Source organism: Rhinoderma darwinii, unplaced genomic scaffold, assembly GCF_050947455.1.
Source record: "Rhinoderma darwinii isolate aRhiDar2 unplaced genomic scaffold, aRhiDar2.hap1 Scaffold_483, whole genome shotgun sequence".
Taxonomy (NCBI): Eukaryota; Metazoa; Chordata; class Amphibia; order Anura; family Rhinodermatidae; genus Rhinoderma; species Rhinoderma darwinii.
In genome coordinates, this window is record NW_027464029.1 from 143,524 (window position 1) to 167,443 (window position 23,920).

The window sequence follows — 23,920 nt, forward strand, 5'->3', positions numbered from 1 at the left end:
GGAGACAATCATTCTTCCACCACTGACTCACAGATTATTGATGCGCTTCTTTTTGGACAATTTATTGCCTCCCCACCCCCGCCCAGAGACTCGTTACTCTGTATTTATGGGTCAGTACACAGTGACCCTCATTGTCCGGAGCTGCAGGGAACACATGAGACAATGACCGCTGTGTACAGAGCATTGTCCAGAGAGCAGCCGGGTGCTGCCCATGTACAGCAGGAACACCCAATTGTCTCCACCAGGCAACTGCAAAAGATAAGAAGGGTCAACACCCAAAATCCCAGAAATCACAGTATACACTGTACCGCTGAGCTGTGTATCTAATCTTATCATGTGTAATACTGTCTGCTGAGCTGTGTATCTAATCCTGTGATGTGTGATACTGCACCGCTGAGCCGCTGTATCTAATCCTGTCCTGTGTGATACAGTCTGCTGAGCTGTGTATCTAATCCTGTCCTGTGTGATACAGTCTTCTTGGTCAGTCTCCAGTTGTGGGGTGACAGGAGGAAGCTTGGGATTAGCAGACAGTTACAGAGTAAACATTTGCACAGTTTCATGCTTTGCTCGGCTCTGGGACACCTCAGGGACATTGTGTTGTAGTTTTGGGCCCCGTGACCTTGGCACGAGCTGTGGGTGCCTTCAGGCGCTCGGGTGAGGGCTGTGCTTGGTGTGGTTCTCCCTGTGGTCAGGAAGGGGTGAATCAGTGACAGGACAGGTATGGAGCTAAGAATAGATCTGGACAAATTTGCTTTGTGACCTCACTGGTGCAATGAGTGACACCGGGCGCGAGCCTATCATGTAGTGCCTGGGGGTGGGGGTGGGGGACATGCACCTGCCTACAGGTGGCTCCAGAACTTAATCAGAAAGTCACAGGCGGCAGCAGCTCAGACTTTTAGCTCCAGCTGAATCAGAGAACTCGAGGATGGCTCCCACTATTATCGCTACTACTCTCCTCATCATCCTCTCCTGCTCCCATATTCTCCGTAAGTCACGTCATATATGTAATGTACCAATGAATGCAGGGGGATCCTTGTGAGGAATAGAGAGGGATCCTGAGGACTGGAGGGACATATGGATGTGTATAGGACCAGGTCCGGTATGGAGTGAGATTATTGGGGGATAGTATTAACATACAGATGTAGCAGAGCTGCCTGTGCACTGCGATAACTTTAAAGTAAGACAACATGTCATCATCCTATAATCTGCCCATACAACATGTGACATGGACCGATATATAAGCCCTGAGAAGTAGAGTAAAGATTGGTCATTGATAGTTATATATGAACATAATGTTGTAGCAGAGCTGAGTGGGCACTCTGTCACCATGAGTTTTGTACATAGATCGGCACATAGAACATATGACAAGGTGTGGTACAGCTGTCCAAGCCGTAGTCAGAGGAATTGTGTGGATGTCTAGAAAACAATATACCGGACCAGGATGCGTGGATCCCTAATTATTATGTATTGTGTGCGGCCGTCATCCAAATATCTGATCCTGCATATACATATGGGGAGGGGGAGCCACATGTCGGGGGAAAAAGTGATCGACACTGATTGATTCTGATGGAACATATGATGGGAGCACGGGTGTGTGATGGGTGTACGCTGATATTAATGGTACCGCCATGGGGCCCACATGTAGCCCAGAAATTAGGTTCTGTGCCTTTCTCCGTATTGTACTTGCCCCAGCATTGTGTTCTTCCCCTGTATTGTGTTCTCCCCCACATTGTATTTTGCCCATGTTTTGTTTTACTCCAGATTGCGTTTTGCTACTTGTTGTCTTTTTCCCCCTTATTGTGTTCTGCCCCGTATTGTGCTCTGTCCCGTATTGTTTTCTGTCCCGTATTTTATTTTGCCCCTTATTGTGTTCTGTCCGCATTATGTTCTCCTCGCATTATGTTCTCCCCGCATTATGTTCTCCCCGCATTGTGTTCTGCTCTGTATTGTATTGTTTCCCCCGTATTGTGTTCTGCCCCCGTATTGTGTTCTGCCCCCATATTGTGTTTTACCCCATATTGTGTTTTACCCCGTATTGTGTTCTGCCCCATATTACGTTTTGCTCCGTATTGTGTTCTGCTCCGTATTGTGTTCTTCTCCCATATTACGTTTTGACCCGTATTGTGTTCTGCCACATATTCCGTTTTGCCACGTATTGTGTTCTGCTCCATATTAAGTTTTGCTCCGTATTGTGTTCTTCTCCCATATTGTGTTTTACCCCGTATTTTGTTCTGCCCCATATTCCGTTTTGCCACGTATTGTGTTCTGCCCCATATTACGTTTTGCTCCGTATTGTGTTCTGCTCCGTATTGTGTTCTGCCACATATTACATTTTGCCCTGTATTGTGTTCTGCCCCATATTGTGTTCTGCCACATATTACGTTTTGCCCTGTATTGTGTTCTGCCCCATATTGTGTTCTGCCCCATATTAAGTTTTGCCCCGTATTGTGTTCTGCCCCATATTACGTTTTGCCCCGTATTGTGTTCTGCCACATATTACATTTTGCCCCGTATTGTGTTCTGCCCCATATTACGTTTTGCCCCGTATTGTGTTCTGCCCCATATTATGTTTCGCCTCGTATTGTGTTCTGCCCCATATTGTGTTTTGCCCCGTATTGTGTTCTGCCCCATATTATGTTTCGCCTCGTATTGTGTTCTGCCCCATATTGTGTACTATATTGTGTTCTGCCCCGTTTCTTGTACTGCTTACATTGGAGCGAGCTCTTCTCCTTTATATTACATTGTAGGACTCTGATTTACATGACTTACTGATGACACATTTCTGATTCAGGGTTCACTCTCCTCATGATGTTCTATAAAGTTCTCCGTGGGTCGCAGTGACGAGGGTCACAAAACATCTCGTGTGAGGTTCTGTACCTGCAGAATTGTGTCATCGAGATAAGACCCAGTGACGGGAGGGTGCACAGGGTGTGGACTGATATCTATGAGTCACTGGATGCCGCTGGCCCTATACCATGATGATGGTAGAAGAGATTGTCCGTACACTACAGTGCGCACAACCTGATAATTGGCGGAGAGTCACCCTACAGAGATGTTTCTAAAGCGACTGTTGGGTGAACGTTTGGCCTCTGCAAGTTTATTTCAATGGGGAGAGGGGAGTAAGCCACTGTCAGATCCCTCTGTCCCCTCCAGACCCCTCTGTCCCCTCCAGACCCCGTTGTTCCCTCCAGACTCCTGTCCCCTTTCGACCCCCCTGTCCCATCTCCAGACTCCTCTGTCCGATCCAGACCCCTCTGTTCCCTCCAGACTCCTCTGTTCCCTACAGACTCCTCTGTTCCCCCCGACCCCTCTGTCTCCTCCAGACACCTGTGTCCCTTCCAGACTCTTCTGTACCTTCCAGACTCTTCTGTCCCCTCTAGACTCTTCTGTCAACTCCAGACTCTTCTGTCCTCCAGACACCTCTGTCCCCCTCCAGACTTTTCTGTCCCACTCCAGACTTCTCTGTTCCCTTCCAGACACCTCTGTTCCCCTCCATACTCCTCTGTTCCCTCCAGAGACTCCTCTGTTCCCTCCAGACTCCTCTGTTCCCTCCAGACTCCTCTGTTCCCCTCCAGACCCCTCTGTTCCCCTCCAGACTCCTATCATCTGCAGACTCCTCTGCTCCATCAGACACCTCTCTCTTCCTCCAGACCCTTCTGTCCTATCCAGACTCCTATGTTCCCTCTAAACTCTTGTGTCCCCTCCAGACACCTCTGTCTCCCTCCAGACCCCTCTGTCCTCTCCAGACTCCTCTATTCCCTCCAGACTCCTATGTTCCCCTCCAGACCCTTCTGTTCCCCCCTAGACCTTTCTGCTCCCCCCTAGACCTTTCTGTTCCCCCAGACCCCTCTGATCCCTCCAGAGCCCTCTGTTCCCTCCAGACTTATCTGTTCCCTCCAGAGACTTCTCTGTTCCCTCCAGATTCCTCTGTTCCCTCCGAACTCCTTTGTTCCCCTCCAGACTCCTCTGTTCCCCTCCAGACTCCTATCATCTGCAGACTCCTCTGCTTCCTCAGACACCTCTCTCTTCCTCCAGACCCTTCTGTCTTCTCCAGACTCCTATGTTCCCTCTAAACTCTTGTGTCCCCTCCAGACACCTCTGTCTCCCTCCAGAACGCTCTGTCCCCTCCAGACTCTAGTCCTCTCCAGATTTCTATGTCCTGTCCAAACACCTCTGTCCCCCTCCAGACTCTTTTGTCTCCCTCCAGACCCCTCTGTCCCATCCAGGCCCCTCCAGGCCCCTCTGTCTCCCTAGAGACCCTTCTATCCCATCCAGACCCCTCTGTCTCCCTCCAGACCCTCTGTTCCCTCCATACTCATCTGTTCCCTCCAGAGACCCATCTGTTCCCTCCAGAGACCCATCTGTTCCCTCCATACTCATCTGTTCCCTCCAGACTCCTCTGTTCCCTCCAGACTCCTCTGTCCTCCTCCAGACTCCTCTGTCCCATCCAGACCCCTCTGTCTCCCTCCAGACCCTCTGTCTCCCTCCATACTCCTCTGTTCCCTCCATACTCATCTGTTCCCTCCAGAGACCCCTCTGTTCCCTCTATACTCATCTGTTCCCTACACACTCCTCTGTTCCCTCCATACTCATCTGTTCCCTCCAGACTCCCATGTCCTCCTCCAGACTCCTCTGTCCTCCTCCAGACCCCTCTGTCTCCCTCTACACCCCTCTGCCCCCATTCCAAATCCCTCTGTTCCTCCCAGACCTTTCTGTCCCCTCCAGACTCCTCTGTCCCCTCCAGACCCCTCTCTCTCCCTTCAGACCCCTCTATCCCATCCAGGCCCATCTTCCTCCACTCCAAATCCCTATGTTCTTCCCAAATCTTTCTGTCCCTTCCAGACACCTCTGTCCTTCTCCAGACCCTTCTGTCCGCTCTAGACATCTCTGCCAGCAACATATCTCTTATATTTTTGGCTTACAGCCAGTTCATTCCGGCTTTAGCAGAAGATATGGTACAGGAGATGTGTCACGGCTTGATTAGGCAGATTTGGCTTTCAGACTTCTAGGTCAGCAGGGTGACAACCCCTAGAGGAGTTGTACTGGCAGCCATATTGGTTATCACCCAACCGTCTCAGAAAGTGCTATTACATAAGTAATGTCTGAATATTATCTCCAGGTGACTCTGGGACTGATTTAACCGCGTGACACTTCACTGTTGCTCCTCACCATGACCATAACTGAGCCGGGTGTGAATTCTATGGGGTGGAAGGATTTTCATACTTTGCCTCCCATTTGGGAGGGTTCCTGGGCCCAGATCTCTGGTGTTGTGCATTCCTGTGTGGAAATGTTGCGTTTCGAGCTGCTGAGCACCTGATGACGCACGGCACCTGACGCTTGTTTTGTTTATTGCATTTTCCTCCCTTAATTTCCTCCTTGTCGTGACTTTCTTTCCCTTTCCTCTTGTTGACTTTTATTTTCAGTGTAAGTATTTACCCCTCGGGGCGTTTTCTGCTTATTTTCCATCCTGCAGCTCTCAGCTCAATAAATTGTGTCCCTCCTAGTATCTGCAGGTTTGGGTGGGGGGTCTATTCTTTATCTGGGGTTACAATTTAGGACTGGGGATGTGTGGATTATGGGGTACAGTGCTACATCAACACAAAGCAGATATATATATATATATATAGTAGAACTATAAGTAAATCTGTTAGCAAGACCCTAGGAATGTAAACGTTATTATTTTTATGGAAATTGTCTGTCATTCAAAAGCTCGGGGGAGTAAAATCCTGTAAACCGGTCTGGGTGTAGATTGTGTAGATAAGATCTGACATCTGTCTGTCTGGAGAGCAGCGTTATACTGCCAAGTCATACCAAACATTGTTCATGTCTGGCCATGAGGAAAGGACAGAACAGATCTGGATCTCAGATTATGGTATTACACATGGAGGGTGATCATCAGGAAGGCACCATTATGGGGACCAGCAGTGACCATGCATGGTGCAATCATTGGTCTGACAATGGTACCAGACATGGCCACTTATCAGCCGTGTATCTATAAGGGATGCAGTCACACCCAGGTCCTGGTGCCTGAGGAAACCCAAGAGGACAGCAGTACTATCAAGAACCTGGGCCAGTTGGGAGACCCTGGTGCAGATTTTTCATTAGGGTGTAGGGTCTTCCTCTTCTGTCATGTCCAGAGTTCTCCACGTTCCATGTGGAGCCTTCATGACACCCGGCAGATGTGTGAGATGGCACCTGGGACCTATGGTTGGATCCATATCCAGACCCCTGCTAGGTCTGAGGAAAGAAATCAGTTGTGTTATCACGAGGGGGGAATAAGAACGTGTGATTGGGAGGACAGTGGTGGAGACATGGCAGGGGGTGCTGGAGGTATCGCCTTCCCTCTAATGAGGTGTAGGAAGGAGAGTGAGGGGCCCCTGTCCCGCGTTGGGTGGTACAGACAATTATTTTAGGCATTAGTCCTGTACATACTAAGTAAATCTGTACAGTTAAGGAGGGGAGCAGTACAAGTCATCATTTGCATGTTTTGTAGAGTTCCTAAATGGCATAGACCACATGTTGTGTGTGGTGTTTGTCAGTCTGTGAGGCATGTGGGTATGTCTAGCAGGTCTAGGGGATACATGTGGGGCTCCTAGACCATGACCTGTCACAGACCTACGTCTTCCACTGTTGTAGGCTGCTTCTTATATGGGGACTGCTGCCGGCTGCTGTGTCATGGGGCACCTTTATAGGGTGGCACTCCTCCAGGTTCTGCAGTGGAAGAACTCTGACTGCTACTCTCAAGGAGACAATGTGATGTGGAAAGGTGGCTGAATGTAGCCTAGCGGTGACTTGGCCTTTGACCCTGAGAAATACTGATCTTCAATATGAGACCACCTGCACGACATGGTCTCACGACATCCCGATCAGGGTCCTCTCCATGCGTTCCACTTCCTCAGATACTGCATTCTCTTCTATCCCCTCACCCAAAAACTTTGACCTAACTTTTCCCCCCGTGAGCGTCTTGTAACAGTTGTGTCTCCATGGTTTAGTCTGTTGCGTCTTTGTCACATCAGCACATGATGGGAGTTGCAGTTTGACAACTGCTAGGGAGCCACAGGTTCCATTGGTCTATTCTATCTAGGGGTTTTTGATTGGCCAAATCGGTTGACCATTCGGACTATCATCTCTCTATGGTCATGTCTGTGTTTTTTTTTCCTAATTCTTTCTAGATCTAAATCTACCCATTGTGTTGTGATCTGCCGACAATGTGATGTGTCTGGGCACCTCTGGACAACCGAAGTGGTAGAAGTCAGGAGGAAGAAGGATCTGCATGTTGGCTGTCACCATGCTTGATCATTTCTTCTGGTGGGAAATAATCCAGAGGGCCACAGCGGTTTATTGCCCTCTCCCGATTGAAACAATCATACATGCTTGGCCGAGTTTCCATGTTTTTTGGAGGGTCAGGAGAAAGTCATGGGCCATACGAGTGTCCTGGCCAAGCTGATGTATGGCCGGTTTGAGCTATGGTCCCTGCCTTTGTTTTCTCACCATAGTCAGGTTCTGTTTTCACAATCTAGAGTTCCTCCTCCTCTCTCATGTTCTGTACTTCTCTTGCTCTTTCGGAGCACAGTTATGTGACTTTGGCACAAGTTCCAGCACTTAAACCAGTCACGTCTACTCACATGAGCAAGCAAAGCTGAGGATTAAAATGGCTGCGTTTCAGATATACTGACCATTCTCTGTTACATGTATGAAGACGGAGAGCGTGCAATGGGGTGCAGATAGGGAATCAGGAAATATTTAGCCTCAAACATTTGTGTGGATCTCATGCTGGATGCAAGGTCAAGACTCATGAGCAATGAGATCCACCAAGGTGCCCAAAGACATCAGAGTGCCATTGTCTAAAACCTCAGGTTCAGTTGAAGTTCTCACACGAACCAATGTTCCAGCATATGTTAGGGAAAAGATGCATCTGGCTACTCCGCTCATTTGTTTTCCATCGAAACCTTTGTATGGAATTACCTGAGTCACAATGAACAACTGTGAAGTATTGGGCAGGGAGATACCAGGAGATGAGAACCATCAGGATTAGGGTTAGGGGTTAGTGGAGTGCTAAGGACCAGAGGTCATCATCAAAGGTGTTGCCATCACCCAGTGACCATTTCACAGGAAAAGTGGGGAATCAATTAAACAGGCAAAGAAGTGACCACATTTATATCGGTGCTTTAATATGTTCTTTTCTATTTCAGAGACAACTGCACAATCTGAAAGTGCCAATGTCACAGAAACCACTACAACCAGTCCTCACAATACCACAGAAACTACAAGTGGAAATGTCAATGCCACAGAAACCACTACAACCAGTCCTCACAATACCACAGAAACTACAACTGGAAATGTCAATGCCACAGAAACCACTACAACCAGTCCTCACAATACCACAGAAACTACCACTGGAAATGTCAATGTCACAGAAACCACTACAACCAGTCCTCACAATACCACAGAAACTACAACTGGAAATGTCAATGCCACAGAAACCACTACAACCAGTCCTCACAATACCACAGAAACTACCACTGGAAATGTCAATGCCACAGAAACCACTACAACCAGTCCTCACAATACCACAGAAACTACTACAGCCAGTCCTCACAATACCACAGAAACTACAACTGGAAATGTCAATGCCACAGAAACCACTACAACCAGTCCTCACAATACCACAGAAACTACCACTGGAAATGTCAATGTCACAGAAACCACTACAACCAGTCCTCACAATACCACAGAAACTACAACTGGAAATGTCAATGCCACAGAAACCACTACAACCAGTCCTCACAATACCACAGAAACTACCACTGGAAATGTCAATGTCACAGAAACCACTGCAACCAGTCCTCACAATACCACAGAAAATACCACTGGAAATGTCAATGTCACAGAAACCACTGCAACCAGTCCTCACAATACCACAGAAACTACAACTGGAAATGTCAATGCCACAGAAACCACTACAACCAGTCCTCACAATACCACAGAAACTACCACTGGAAATGTCAATGTCACAGAAACCACTACAACCAGTCCTCACAATACCACAGAAAATACAACTGGAAATGTCAATGCCACAGAAACCACTACAACCAGTCCTCACAATACCACAGAAACTACCACTGGAAATGTCAATGTCACAGAAACCACTACAACCAGTCCTCACAATACCACAGAAACTACCACTGGAAATGTCAATGTCACAGAAACCACTACAACCAGTCCTCACAATACCACAGAAACTACCACTGGAAATGTCAATGTCACAGAAACCACTACAACCAGTCCTCACAATACCACAGAAACTACAACTGGAAATGTCAATGTCACAGAAACCACTACAACCAGTCCTCACAATACCACAGAAACTACCACTGGAAATGTCAATGTCACAGGAACCACTACAACCAGTCCTCACAATACCACAGAAACTATAACTGGAAATGTCAATGCCACAGAAACCACTACAACCAGTCCTCACAATACCACAGAAACTACCACTGGAAATGTCAATGTCACAGGAACCACTACAACCAGTCCTCACAATACCACAGAAACTACCACTGGAAATGTCAATGTCACAGGAACCACTACAACCAGTCCTCACAATACCACAGAAAATACAACTGGTAATGTCAATGCCACAGAATCTACAACAACACATCAAAATGTAACAGGAGCCACTATAACCAGTCTTAACAGTGCAGCAACATCCACAGCTACGATTCAATCCACGGCATCTACTCAGCCAGCTACTACAAGTGTCTACATACAAATGCGAATTACCAATTTTGACTACTCCATCCTTCTGACTGACCCCAACTCTGCATATTTTAAGATTCTGGAGACAAATATTAAACAGATGGTAAGCAGCCTATGATCTCAGTGGCTGATACAACGAGGTGTCGGGACCAAGTCACTTTTTTTTGCCTTTTTTAACAGATTTCTATTTGACACTTTTGTTTTTTGCAGTTTAATGACGTCTATAATTGCTCCAGTTGCACCGCCACCAAGAACACGTACGCCGGTGTGACCATCCTGACCTTCAGGTGAGTAGCTGTTCACCATATGTATTGTAAAGAGTGAACTGTGGGAGATCCTCAGGGCTGTATCTCAGCAGGTACAGAGCAGGGTGAAGAGCATGGTCGTAGAGCAGTCTAGGTGGACATCACATGCGCAGTGTTGATAGGGAAGACTCTTCGACCTACAGAGACCAGTGGTCATCTGGCAGTGATTGAGAGCGGAATACTAACAAATGAATTGTGAAATGATGCAATCCTGGCCTTCTGCAATCATGTCAAGCCCCAGTGTCCACACAGAGAGCATAACTTGCTGCACTATATAGACACCTCCGCATAAAGGCAACTTAAGCTCCCTACAGAATACGACTGAGACTTTGGGGTTGGGCAATGCCCGCCTGTGCTACGATTTACTGATCCTGTTCTTCTCATCCACTGGTATCTAATATAATGTTTTCTCTTGCAGTTCTGGATCTGTGATCGCCAATACGAAAGTGGAATTTACAGGATCTCAAGATGTAGGAGAAGCCAAAACCATCTTAAATGAAGCATTGTCCAAGGGCTCCAATGAGATTAGTGGACTGAAAATATCCGATGTGCAAGGTAAGATTCATGGATTACAACTGAGGGGGTGCCGTAAAAATTGTATCCGCTGGTCCAGAACGTTCTCTGGTAGATAGACGCTTATACGTTGGTATTATGAGACATTGTCTTCTCTTCTTTACAGTCAGTACCGAATCAATATCATCAACCAGCTCTGCAGCCACAGTCCCGGGCTGGGGCATCGCTCTGCTGGTTCTGGCCGCCATCATCTTGCTGGTTGCTATCATTTTCATTATTATCATGGTGAGTTCAATCCCAAATGACAACATTTACCCCTCATTTTTACTGAGGGACATAGACTCTTTCAGAGTTGGAGTTCTTTGTGACCTCTGATCATCGATGAATGAAGGCTCCAGTCTATGTCCTCTCCTGGTCGGACTTCAGTCTTAGCGGTTCATCACCGTCCTCATGTCCTATATTTCCTCTTACATTTCTCTGATGTGTTTCACATGTCTCCTTCTGCTGCTTACTCTAAATGTCTTCTCCTCAGTCCATCATGTTATGCCGAAGAAAGTCTAGAGGGTACATGGATGTTTTTGCGACACGTGGTTCCTACCACTCCATGAATGACTACACATCCTACCAAACACATGGACGTTATGTGGCACCGACCAAACAGGAGGTAAGTGCTCTTAAAACTCATGAATGGAGCTCCTGACTGCATGGTACTGGACTGTGATGATATGTAGTAACTGCTTTTATTGGAAAGAGACTTTAGGGAGTGAGCAGATACCCAAAATTGTGTAGAATAAAGCCAAAGGTTGTAATGTTAATTGTAGAGGTGCAGCTGTTGTGGCTCCATCTGTGAAGGTGTTTCTGACAAGCAATTCTGGTTCCTGGTCAGGGCTATAGAGGTGGCTTCTCTCATTGCTTCTATATAGGTGGATCCTCTCAGGGCTTGTGTCTCCATGTATATAGGTGGTTACTCTCAGTGCTTGTATCTCCATGTATATAGATGTCTCCTCTCAGGGCTTGTGTCTCCATGTATATAGATGTCTCCTCTCAGTGCTTGTGGCTCCATGTATATAGGTGTCTCCTCTCAGGGCTTGTGTCTCCATGTATATAGGTGGATCCTCTCAGGGCTTGTGTCTCCATGTATATAGGTGGTTACTCTCAGTGCTTGTGTCTCCATGTATATAGGTGTCTCCTCTCAGGGCTTGTGTCTCCATGTATATAGATGTCTCCTCTCAGTGCTTGTGGCTCCATGTATATAGGTGTCTCCTCTCAGGGCTTGTGTCTCCATGTATATAGGTGGATCCTCTCAGGGCTTGTGTCTCCATGTATATAGGTGGTTACTCTCAGTGCTTGTGTCTCCCTGTATATAGATGTCTCCTCTCAGTGCTTGTGGCTCCATGTATATAGGTGTCTCCTCTCAGGGCTTGTGTCTCCATGTATATAGATGGCTCCTCTCAGTGCTTGTGGCTCCATGTATATAGGTGGCTCCTCTCAGTGCTTGTGGCTCCATGTATATAGGTGGCTCCTCTCAGGGCTTGTGTCTCCATGTATATAGATATTTCCTCTCAGGGCTTGTGTCTCCATGTATATAGATGTCTCCTCTCAGGGCTTGTGTCTCCATGTATATAGGTGTCTCCTCTCAGGGCTTGTGGCTCCATGTATATAGATGTCTCCTCTCAGTGCTTGTGTCTCCATGTATATAGATGTCTACTCTCAGGGCTTGTGTCTCCATGTATATAGATGTCTACTGTCAGGACTTGTGTCTCCATGTATATAGATGTCTCCTCTCAGGGCTTGTGTCTCCATGTATATAGATGTCTCCTCTCAGTGCTTGTGGCTCCATGTATATAGGTGTCTCCTCTCAGGGCTTGTGTCTCCATGTATATAGGTGGATCCTCTCAGGGCTTGTGTCTCCATGTATATAGGTGGTTACTCTCAGTGCTTGTGTCTCCATGTATATAGGTGTCTCCTCTCAGGGCTTGTGTCTCCATGTATATAGATGGCTCCTCTCAGTGCTTGTGGCTCCATGTATATAGGTGGCTCCTCTCAGTGCTTGTGGCTCCATGTATATAGGTGGCTCCTCTCAGGGCTTGTGTCTCCATGTATATAGGTGGTTACTCTCAGTGCTTGTGTCTCCATGTATATAGGTGTCTCCTCTCAGGGCTTGTGTCTCCATGTATATAGGTGTCTCCTCTCAGGGCTTGTGGCTCCATGTATATAGGTGGCTCCTCTCAGTGCTTGTGGCTCCATGTATATAGGTGGCTCCTCTCAGGGCTTGTGTCTCCATGTATATAGATATTTCCTCTCAGGGCTTGTGTCTCCATGTATATAGATGTCTCCTCTCAGGGCTTGTGTCTCCATGTATATAGGTGTCTCCTCTCAGGGCTTGTGGCTCCATGTATATAGATGTCTCCTCTCAGTGCTTGTGTCTCCATGTATATAGATGTCTACTCTCAGGGCTTGTGTCTCCATGTATATAGGTGTCTTGTCTCACGGCTTGTGTCTCCATGTATATAGGTGTCTCAGGGCTTGTGTCTCCATGTATATAGATGTCCCCACTCAGGACTTGTGTCTCCATGTATATAGATGTCTACTGTCAGGACTTGTGTCTCCATGTATATAGATGTCTCCTCTCAGTGCTTGTGTCTCCATGTATATAGATGTCTCCTCTCAGTGCTTGTGGCTCCATGTATATAGGTGTCTTCTCTCAGGGCTTGTGTCTCCATGTATATAGATGTCTCCTCTCAGGGCTTGTGTCTCCATGTATATAGGTGGTTACTCTCAGGGCTTGTGGCTCCATGTATATAGGTGGCTCCTCTCAGGGCTTGTGGCTCCATGTATATAGGTGGCTCCTCTCAGGGCTTGTGTCTCCATGTATATAGGTGGTTACTCTCAGTGCTTGTGGCTCTATGTATATAGATGTATTCTCTCAGAACTTGTATCTCCATGTATATAGGTGTCTCCTCTCAGGGCTTGTGTCTCCATGTATATAGGTGTCTCCTCTCAGGATTTGTATCTCCATGTATATAGGTGTCTCCTCTCAGGGCTTGCGTCTCAATATATATAGGTGTCTCCTCTCAGGGCTTGTGGCTCCATGTATATAGGTGTCTCCTCTCAGGGCTTGTATCTCCATGTATATAGGTCTCTCCTCTCAGGGCTTGTGGCTCCATGTATATAGGTGGCTCCTCTCAGGGCTTGTGTCTCCATGCATATAGATGGCTCCTCTCAGGGCTTGTGTCTCCATGTATATAGGTGGTTACTCTCAGTGCTTGTGGCTCTATGTATATAGATGTCTTCTCTCAGAACTTGTATCTTCATGTATATAGGTGTCTCCTCTCAGTGCTTGTATCTTCATGTATATAGGTGTCTCCTCTCAGGGCTTGTGGCTCCATGTATATAGGTGGCTCCTCTCAGTGCTTGTATCTTCATGTATATAGGTGTCTCCTCTCAGGGCTTGTGGCTCCATGTATATAGGTGTCTCCTCTCAGGGCTTGTGTCTCCATGTATATAGGTGTCTCCTCTCAGAACTTGTATCTCCATGTATATAGGTGTCTCCTCTCAGGGCTTGTGTCTCCATGTATATAGGTGTCTCCTCTCAGGGCTTGTGTCTCCATGTATATAGGTGTCTCCTCTCAGGGCTTGTATCTCCATGTTTATAGGTGTCTCCTCTCAGGGCTTGTGTCTCAATGTATATAGGTGTCTCCTCTCAGGGCTTGTGTCTCAATGTATATAGGTGTCTCCTCTCAGGGCTTGTGGCTCCATGTATATAGGTGTCTCCTCTCAGGGCTTGTGTCTCCATGTATATAGGTGTCTCCTCTCAGGGCTTGTGTCTCAATGTATATAGGTGTCTCCTCTCAGGGCTTGTGGCTCCATGTATATAGGTGTCTCCTCTCAGGGCTTGTGGCTCCATGTATATAGGTGTCTCCTCACAGGGCTTGTGTCTCAATGTATATAGGTGTCTCCTCTCAGGGCTTGTGTCTCCATGTATATAGGTGTCTCCTCTCAGGGCATGTATCTCCATGTATATAGGTGTCTCCTCTCAGGGCTTGTGTCTCAATGTATATAGGTGTCTCCTCTCAGGGCTTGTATCTCCATGTATATAGGTGTCTCCTCTCAGGGCTTGTGTCTCAATGTATATAGGTGTCTCCTCTCAGGGCTTGTATCTCCATGTATATAGGTGTCTCCTCTCAAGGCTTGTCATGTTACTTGTTAGAGGACAATGGTTTTAGCTGTGGACATTTCCTCTCTTGTCGTTGTTCTCGGTTAATGATTGACTGTTGCGGTGCCCGGTGGACATGTGAACCTAACAGGTGCCTCTGACACTGGACCGAGGTTTATGTTATAACAATCCCATGGACTTTTGTGCTTGTTGTCATTATAAACAGTGAGAAGCCCCAAGCATTGAGGGTGGTGGTCAGAGACGAGCAGAGTCCCAGCTGTGTGTGGAACATACCGGTCAAATAGACGTGTTTACTGCAGATAAGAGAGTCACCTCCATGTCCCCGAACCCTGCCTGATGACGCTCTCTTATGTCCCCCGGCCCTGCCTGATGACGCTCTCCTATATCTCCAGCCCTGCCTGATGATGCTCTCCTATGTCCCCCGGCCCTGCCTGATGATGCTCTCCTATGTCCCCTGCCCTGCCTGATGACGCTCTCCTATGTCTCCCGGCCCTGCCTGATGATGCTCTCCCATGTCCCCGACCCTGCCTGATGATGCTCTCCTATGTCCCCGGCCCTGCCTGATGATGCTCTCCTATGTCCCCTGCCCGATGATGCACTCCTATGTCCCCTGCCCTGCCTGATGATGCACTCCTATGTCCCCGGCCCTGTCTTATGATGCTCTCCCATGTCCCCGACCCTGCCTGATGATGCACTCCTATGTCCCCTGCCCTGCCTGATGACGCTCTCCTATGTCTCCCGGCCCTGCCTGATGATGCTCTCCCATGTCCCCGACCCTGCCTGATGATGCTCTCCTATGTCCCCGGCCCTGCCTGATGATGCTCTCCTATGTCCCCTGCCCGATGATGCACTCCTATGTCCCCTGCCCTGCCTGATGATGCACTCCTATGTCCCCGGCCCTGTCTTATGATGCTCTCCTATGGCCCTGGCCCTGACTGATGACGCTCTCCTATGTCCCTGGCCCTGCCTGATGATGCTCTCCTCTTCTAAGATTTTATGTTGATTTGATCGAACTTGGTGGAGAATGATCCCTGTATGAGAGGAGTCGTGCAATCACCTCCGTACATCCATCCTCCCGATAAATAGTGGGCCCAGAGTCTCGCTGTAGACTGATATCGTGGCTTCCACTGATGTCACATCATGACCCCTCATATCACAGTGAGCACCCAGAGAAGTGCGGACGTCCCATTGATCATACACCTCTCCCGGTGTGGTCGCTTCAGTTATCATTTATTATATTATAACTCCCACCATCCTGAATTAACCCAGAACATCTGTCATTATCTGTATGAAGGACCTTCTGGATGATGGGACTGATGGGAGATGGACATGGTAATCATCATCTTCATCATCCGCTCGTTTCCTTGTGTTTCTTGGCAGATCCGTCCTCACCTCTAATCAATTACCTAAATATTTTCGCACCTTCCCATGAATTAGCCGCCCCCTTCTTCTTATTCGCCTGCAGGTCACATTTCTTCCGTCCTTGACGGGCGTGTGACTGGTTCCAGCAGGGTAACGGAGCCGCTCGCAGCACGCTACAATATGATTCACATGTTTGCATAATAAATGTTGTGAGAGGCGACATCATCTGCGGGCACCTTACACCCAGTGACACCCGCAGCTCCTCTCCCCATGATCATGTACAGAGCTGTCAGAAATAAAAAGGACGAGGCCGGGAGAACAGGTTCTTCTCTTATCATTGACAGATTATAACGAGGGCAGAAAACCCATAAAACGCCTGCACCATGTCACCCGCAGGTAGAGCAGACTTTTTTTGCCCGGCTGGACCAGCCGGTGTTTGCAGTTGATGTAGATCTGGAGGTGACTGGACCTCTCCGGGGAGGTGGAACATGGTGGGACGCGTCGTCCAGAGTTAATCATTAATCCCTAGACTTTACATGAAGTTGATTATTGTGAGAGTGAAGTATGACCCCCATCGTCCATGGGGCCTAGTGTCTTCTGCTCCTGGGCATCCCACTCTGCAGTAACTACAAAGAAAACGGCAGAGTTGTGTCTGATCAATTCTTCGGACGCGGCAGATTCCATGCTGGGTGACAAGTTGTTACGAGCTGTAACTCAACTTCCCCCACACCCTAAGCCGCACATGAGTCTGCACTGTTATACGCTCCATCCGTTACTATGCTGAGGCGAACGCCGTTCAGGGACTATGGATAGAGACCACCAGTACCTGCAGCAGCGGAGAGACGTCCGCACTGTTACACCATGGCCCACCCCTCCCGAGACTCCGAGGAGACGTCACTTTTATTAGTGACTTGATTCTTAACGTGGTCTTATGTCAATTCCCTTCATTGTTTCAGGGTATTCACCAAATTCTTCCTGTAACCTAATACTCCGGCGGTTAGGTCCTCATTCTTCTGTAGCCTCTCATTTCTGGAGATTGCGGTTTCAGTATTGTTCTCCTGAGATCTCTTCATATCCTGCACCTTGAGGAGCATCATGTTTGAGATTAACTCTTTCTTTCTCTCTTCAGTCTTCAGGTAATGGGACTAAGAACCAGTACTCCTACTCAAACCAAGGCCTAGAGACCAACGACTTGTGAACTGCACCACAGAACTAGGAGAACAGGGCAGAGCTCCGGCATGGAGGCCACATTATCTCCTACTGCCCATGGACATGTTATGGACACAATTTTCACTTACAATGTATTCTTGAAGTGTCCATGTTATCTGTACATCTCGTTATCTCCACATGGTTGTATCTCCACATGGTTGTATCTCCACATGGCTGTACCTCCACATGGCTGTACCTCCACATGGCTGTACCTCCACATGGTTGTTCCTCCACCTTGTTGTTATCATGTTTAGTGGCCAATGACCATCTTACTCATTGTATTCCCAACATGTAGACACCAGGTCTTCTCTTCATCATTTCCCAGTCACAATGCACCTTAGAGGAGGTCACCACCACATCTTCTGGACCCACAGGAACCATTATCTCTGCACATCAAGTTCATGAGCACCTCATCTGTTCTGGAAACCGTTGTCCTTCTACAATTCCTTACAGCTCAACAAAACCCAATGACATTGACAATTTCTAACCATATCACAACTTTATTATAAGACACAAGATTCAGATTTGTGAGAAATGTTGTACATGATGGTCAATCCTAGACCCGGATATGGTCAAAGGTTCCCCAAGAAAAAAAGATGTGCCCTAAAGGAACCTTTGTAAGTCTTCAAGCTCCATACTGTGATGTTGTATACACAGGACTGTACGGATGTTACATAGAGATGTCTGTTATACAGAGGGGACTGTAGGGTTGTTATATAGAGAGGACTGTAGGGTTGTTACATAGAGAGGTCTGTTATACAGAGGGCACTGTAGGGTTGTTATATAGAGAGGACTGTTGGATTGTTATATAGAGAGGACTGTATGATTGTTATATAGAGAGGACTGTAGGGTTGTTATATAGAGAGGACTGTATGATTGTTATGTAGAGAGGACTGTTGGATTGTTATATAGAGAGGACTGTAGGGTTGTTATATAAAGAGGACTGTAGGGATGTTACATAGAGAGGTCTGTTATACAGAGGGGACTGTATGATTGTTATATAGAGAGGACTTTTGGGTTGTTATATAGAGAGGACTGTTGGGTTGTTATATGGCATTAACCCCTCGGTCCCTTGAGCTCGGTTCATCCATGTTGAGTGTATTCCCTTTCAGTCTTGTGCCTCAGTGACTTCTGGGAATGTTCTCTCCGTATAGTGACGTCCTCATTGTCGCTCATGGTGGAGCCTTGGGGGCTTGGGTTTGATTTAGCTCTGAGCTTCTCCGGCTCATGGTCTGTGATGGTTTGCCACAAATGATGACCCCGGGGGACTCGCTTCCCACCCACCAAAGTGTAGACGTCTTTGGAGCATCAGTTGGAGGAGATCTAGCTTTCCATTGTCCCAGTGTCCCAGTCTCCAGTATCCAGGGGATGGTGGGGGTGGCGGCTCATAGTTGCAGAACTGACCAGTAGCTGCCCTGACGGATGGGGGGACCCTTGTGCCCCTCTACATCTGGAGTTGTAGTCACATGACCTGAACTTGCACCCTAAATACAAGCCATATATACATTACAGACGGGTTGCTCTGTTGTGCAGTCGGGGGCCCTCGTGGCCCTCTATAATGTACAGTCCATGTCAGTTATGTGCAGATAACAATGATGGGTCCCATTGGGAGTTCTCCACCATTTTGGGTGTTGGCGGGTTCTGGACGATCCCACCCTGCGGGTTTGATGGGTGTATGAAGGTTCCTGTCCCCACAGCTACAAAGTCTCGGCTCACACTCCGCGCTGGTGCCGCTCTCTGGAGGTTATATATGTATCTGTAACCACCTCTAGTGACCCGCACCTGCCCAGATATATATACACCAAGGTCTGCTCCAGCTGTCTACACAATTCATGTCTATTTATATGTAAATCTCTGTTGTCATTTGTATTAAATAAAGAATTGTTCAAACAGAAACCCCCTGATCTCCATGTCGTGTCTGAGGATGAGGAGGGTAAAGGATGCGGGGCCATATTTTGTACTGTGGTCTATATATCATGCTGGAGGTCATAGTGCGGGGGTGCGGTCTATACATCATGATGGAGGTCATAGTGCGGGGGTGTGGTCTATATATCATGATGGAGGTCATAGTGCGGGGGTGCGGTCTATATATCATGATGGAGGTCATAGTGCGGGGGTGTGGTCTATATATCATGCTGGAGGTCATAGTGCGGGGGTGTGGTCTATATATAATGATGGGGGTCATAGTGCAGGGGGGTGGTCTATATATAATGATGGGGGTCATAGTGCAGGGGTGTGGTCTATATATAATGATGGAGGTCATAGTGCGGGGGTGTGGTCTATATATCATGATGGAGGTCATAGTGCGGGGGTGTGGTCTATATATCATGATGGGGGTCATAGTGCAGGGGTGTGGTCTATATATCATGATGGAAGTCATAGTTCAGGGGTGCGGTCTATATATCATGCTGGAGGTCATAGTGCGGGGGTGTGGTCTATATATAATGATGGGGGTCATAGTGCAGGGGGGTGGTCTATATATAATGATGGGGGTCATAGTGCAGGGGTGTGGTCTATATATAATGATGGAGGTCATAGTGCAGGGGTGTGGTCTATATATAATGATGGAGGTCATAGTGTGGGGGTGTGGTCTATATATAATGATGGGGGTCATAGTGCAGGGGTGTGGTCTATATATAATGATGGGGGTCATAGTGTGGGGGTGTGGTCTATATATAATGATGGGGGTCATAGTGCAGGGGTGTGGTCTATATATAATGATGGAGGTCATAGTGCAGGGGTGTGGTCTATATATAATGATGGAGGTCATAGTGTGGGGGTGTGGTCTATATATAATGATGGGGGTCATAGTGCAGGGGTGTGGTCTATATATAATGATGGAGGTCATAGTGTGGGGGTGTGGTCTATATATAATGATGGGGGTCATAGTGCAGGGGTGTGGTCTATATATAATGATGGGGGTCATAGTGCAGGGGTGTGGTATATATATAATGATGGGGGTCATAGTGCAGGGGGGTGGTCTATATATAATGATGGGGGTCATAGTGCAGGGGTGTGGTATATATAATGATGGGGGTCATAGTGCGGGGGTGTGGTCTATATATAATGATGGGGGTCATAGTGCGGGGGTGTGGTATATATATAATGATGGGGGTCATAGTGCGGGGGTGTGGTCTATGTATAATGATGAAGGTCATAGTGCAGGGGTGTGGTCTATATATTATGATGGAGGTCATAGTGCAGGGGTGTGGCCTATATATCATGATGGAGGTCATAGTGCAGGGGTGTGGTCTATATATCATGCTGGAGGTCATAGTGCAGAGGTGTGGCCTATATATCATGATGGAGGTCATAGTGCAGGGGTGTGGTCTATATATAATGATGGGGGTCATAGTGCAGGGGTGTGGTCTATATATCATGCTGGAGGTCATAGTGCAGAGGTGTGGCCTATATATCATGATGGAGGTCATAGTGCAGGGGTGTGGTCTATATATAATGATGGGGGTCATAGTGCGGGGGTGTGGTCTATATATCATGATGGAGGTCATAGTGCAGAGGTGTGGCCTATATATCATGATGGAGGTCATAGTGCAGGGGTGTGGTCTATATATAATGATGGGGGTCATAGTGCAGGGGTGTGGTCTATATATAATGATGGGGGTCATAGTGCGGGGGTGTGGTCTATGTATAATGATGGAAGTCATAGTGCGGGGGTGTGGTCTATGTATAATGATGGGGGTCATAGTGCAGGGGTGTGGTCTATATATAATGATGGAGGTCAAAGTGTGGGGGAGTGTGGTCTATATATCATGATGGAGGTCATAGTGCAGGGGGGTGGTCTATATATCATGCTGGAGGTCATAGTGCAGAGGTGTGGCCTATATATCATGATGGAGGTCATAGTGCAGGGGTGTGGTCTATATATAATGATGGGGGTCATAGTGCGGGGGTGTGGTCTATGTATAATGATGAAGGTCATAGTGCGGGTGTGTGGTATATATATAATTATGGGGGTCAAAGTGCAGGGGTGTGGTCTATATATAATGATGGGGGTCATAGTGCGGGGGTGTGGTCTATATATCATGATGGAGGTCAAAGTGCGGGGGTGTGGTCTATATATCATGATGGAGGTCATAGTGCAGGGGTGTGGTCTATATATCATGATGGAGGCCATAGTGCGGGGGTGTGGTCTACATATCATGATGGAGGCCATAGTGCGGGGGTGTGGTCTATATATAATAATGGGTGTCATAGTGCAGGGGTGTGGTCTATATATAATGATGGAGGTCAAAGTGAGGGGGTGTGGTCTATATATATCATGATGGAGGTCATAGTGCGGGGGTGTGGTATATATATAATGATGGGGGTCATAGTGCGGGGGTGTGGTCTATATATCATGATGGAGGTCATAGTGCAGAGGTGTGGCCTATATATCATGATGGAGGTCATAGTGCAGGGGTGTGGTCTATATATAATGATGGGGGTCATAGTGCAGGGGTGTGGTCTATATATAATGATGGAGGTCATAGTGCGGGGGTGTGGTCTATAGATCATGATGGAGGTTATAGTGCAGGGGTGTGGTCTATACATCATGATGGAGGTCATAGTGCAGGGGTGTGGTCTATGTATAATGATGGAGGTCATAGTGCAGGGGGTGGTCTATATATCATGATGGAGGTCATAGTGCAGGGGTGTGGTCTATATATCATGATGGGGGTCATAGTGCAGGGGTGTGGTCTATATATTATGATGGAGGTCATAGTGCAGGGGTGTGGTCTATATATCATGATGGGGGTCATAGTGCGGGGGTGTGGTCTATATATCATGATGGAGGTCATAGTGCAGGGGTGTGGTCTATATATCATGACGGAGGTCATAATGCAGGGGGGTGTGGTCTATATATAGTGATGGGGGTCATAGTGCGGGGGTGTGGTCTATATATAGTGATGGGGGTCATAGTGCGGGGGTGTGGTCTATATATCAGGATGGAGGTCATAGTGCAGGGGTGTGGTCTATATATCATGATGGAGGTCATAGTGCGGGGGTGTGGTCTATATATAATGATGGGGGTCATAGTGCGGGGGTGTGGTCTATATATCAGGATGGAGGTCATAGTGCGGGGGTGTGGTCTATATATCATGATGGAGGTCATAGTGCGGGGGTGTGGTCTATATATCATGATGGAGGTCATAGTGCGGGGGTGTGGTCTATATATCATGATGGAGGTCATAGTGCAGGGGTGTGGTCTATATATCATGATGGAGGTCATAGTGCGGGGGTGTGGTCTATATATCATGATGGAGTTCATAGTGCAGGGGTGTGGCCTATATATCATGATGGAGGTCATAGTGCAGGGGGGTGGTCTATATATAATGATGGGGGTCATAGTGCGGGGGTGTGGTCTATATATCATGATGGAGGTCATAGTGCGGGGGTGTGGTCTATATATCATGATGGAGGTCATAGTGCAGGGGGTGGTCTATATATAATGATGGAAATCATAGTGCGGGGGTGTGCTCTATATATAATGATGGGGGTCATAGTGCGGGGGTGTGGTCTATATATCATCATGGAGGTCATAGTGCGGGGGTGTGGTCTATATATAATGATGGAGGTCATAGTGCAGGGGGTGGTCTATATATAATGATGGGGGTCATAGTGCGGGGGTGTGGTCTATATATAATGATGGGGGTCATAGTGCGGGGGTGTGGTCTATATATCATGATGGAGGTCATAGTTCAGGGGTGTGGTCTATATATCATGCTGGAGGTCATAGTGCGGGGTGTGGTCTATTTATCATGATGGAGGTCATAGTGCAGGGGTGTGGTCTATATATAATGATGGAGGTCATAGTGCAGGGGTGTGGTCTATATATCATGATGGAGGTCAAAGTGCAGGGGGTTTGGTCTATATATCATGATGACGGTCATAGTGTGGGGGTGTGGTCTATATATAATTATGGAGGTCATAGTGCGGGGGTGTGGTCTATATATCATGATGGAGGTCATAGTGCAGGGGTGTGGTCTATATATCATGATGGAGGTCATAGTGCAGGGGTGTGGTCTATATATCATGATGGAGTTCATAGTGCAGGGGTCTGGTCAATATATCATGATGGATGCTTTAGCGCGGGGGTGTGGTCTATGAAGCATTATAGACGTGGTTCAGATCTTCAGTATGGAGAGCAGGGGCCGCCCCCTGTAGACGCTGGTCAGTGTTTAGTCCTCGCCTCGGTTTCTAGACTTTGTTTATGGTATAAATATTGCGCTGTGTCAGCCAAGTTGAAGAATGTGTCCCCCTCCCCCAGACTATTTCCTCATAACTCCAGGGCAGGTAGCCGCTATTCACACAGGATTGTTCATGACATATCTGCTGTGCAACCAGGAAAGAGTAGTAGACCGTGGGGGCCTATGTAATCACAATAATGATAGGAGTAGTAGTACACAACAGGGGCCTATGTAAAAACAGTAATGATAGGAGTAGTAGTAGGCATTGGCGGTGACTGTAATCACAATAAACCTGTAATGACAGGGGGGTAGGGAAACAGACAGTGAGCCCTAATATACCCACCACTCAGTCCCTGCCTACTTGCAACGACCCGCCCTAGGCGACGGGGTACAACTGGGCGACG

At 47.5% G+C, this 23,920-nt stretch overlaps 1 protein-coding gene across 1 annotated transcript; it reads left to right on the plus strand.

Annotated features, from left to right (window-relative positions):
• The first annotated feature begins 845 nt into the window (after positions 1–845).
• LOC142719518 (uncharacterized) lies at positions 846–19,224 on the plus strand. Its single transcript, XM_075848782.1, has 7 exons — positions 846–986; positions 8,193–9,865; positions 9,973–10,049; positions 10,486–10,622; positions 10,747–10,865; positions 11,113–11,244; positions 17,249–19,224. Exons 1-7 carry the CDS (start codon positions 926–928, stop codon positions 17,315–17,317), a joined length of 2,268 nt encoding a protein of 755 aa, XP_075704897.1. The 5' UTR covers positions 846–925; the 3' UTR covers positions 17,318–19,224.
• The last annotated feature ends 4,696 nt before the right edge of the window (positions 19,225–23,920 follow it).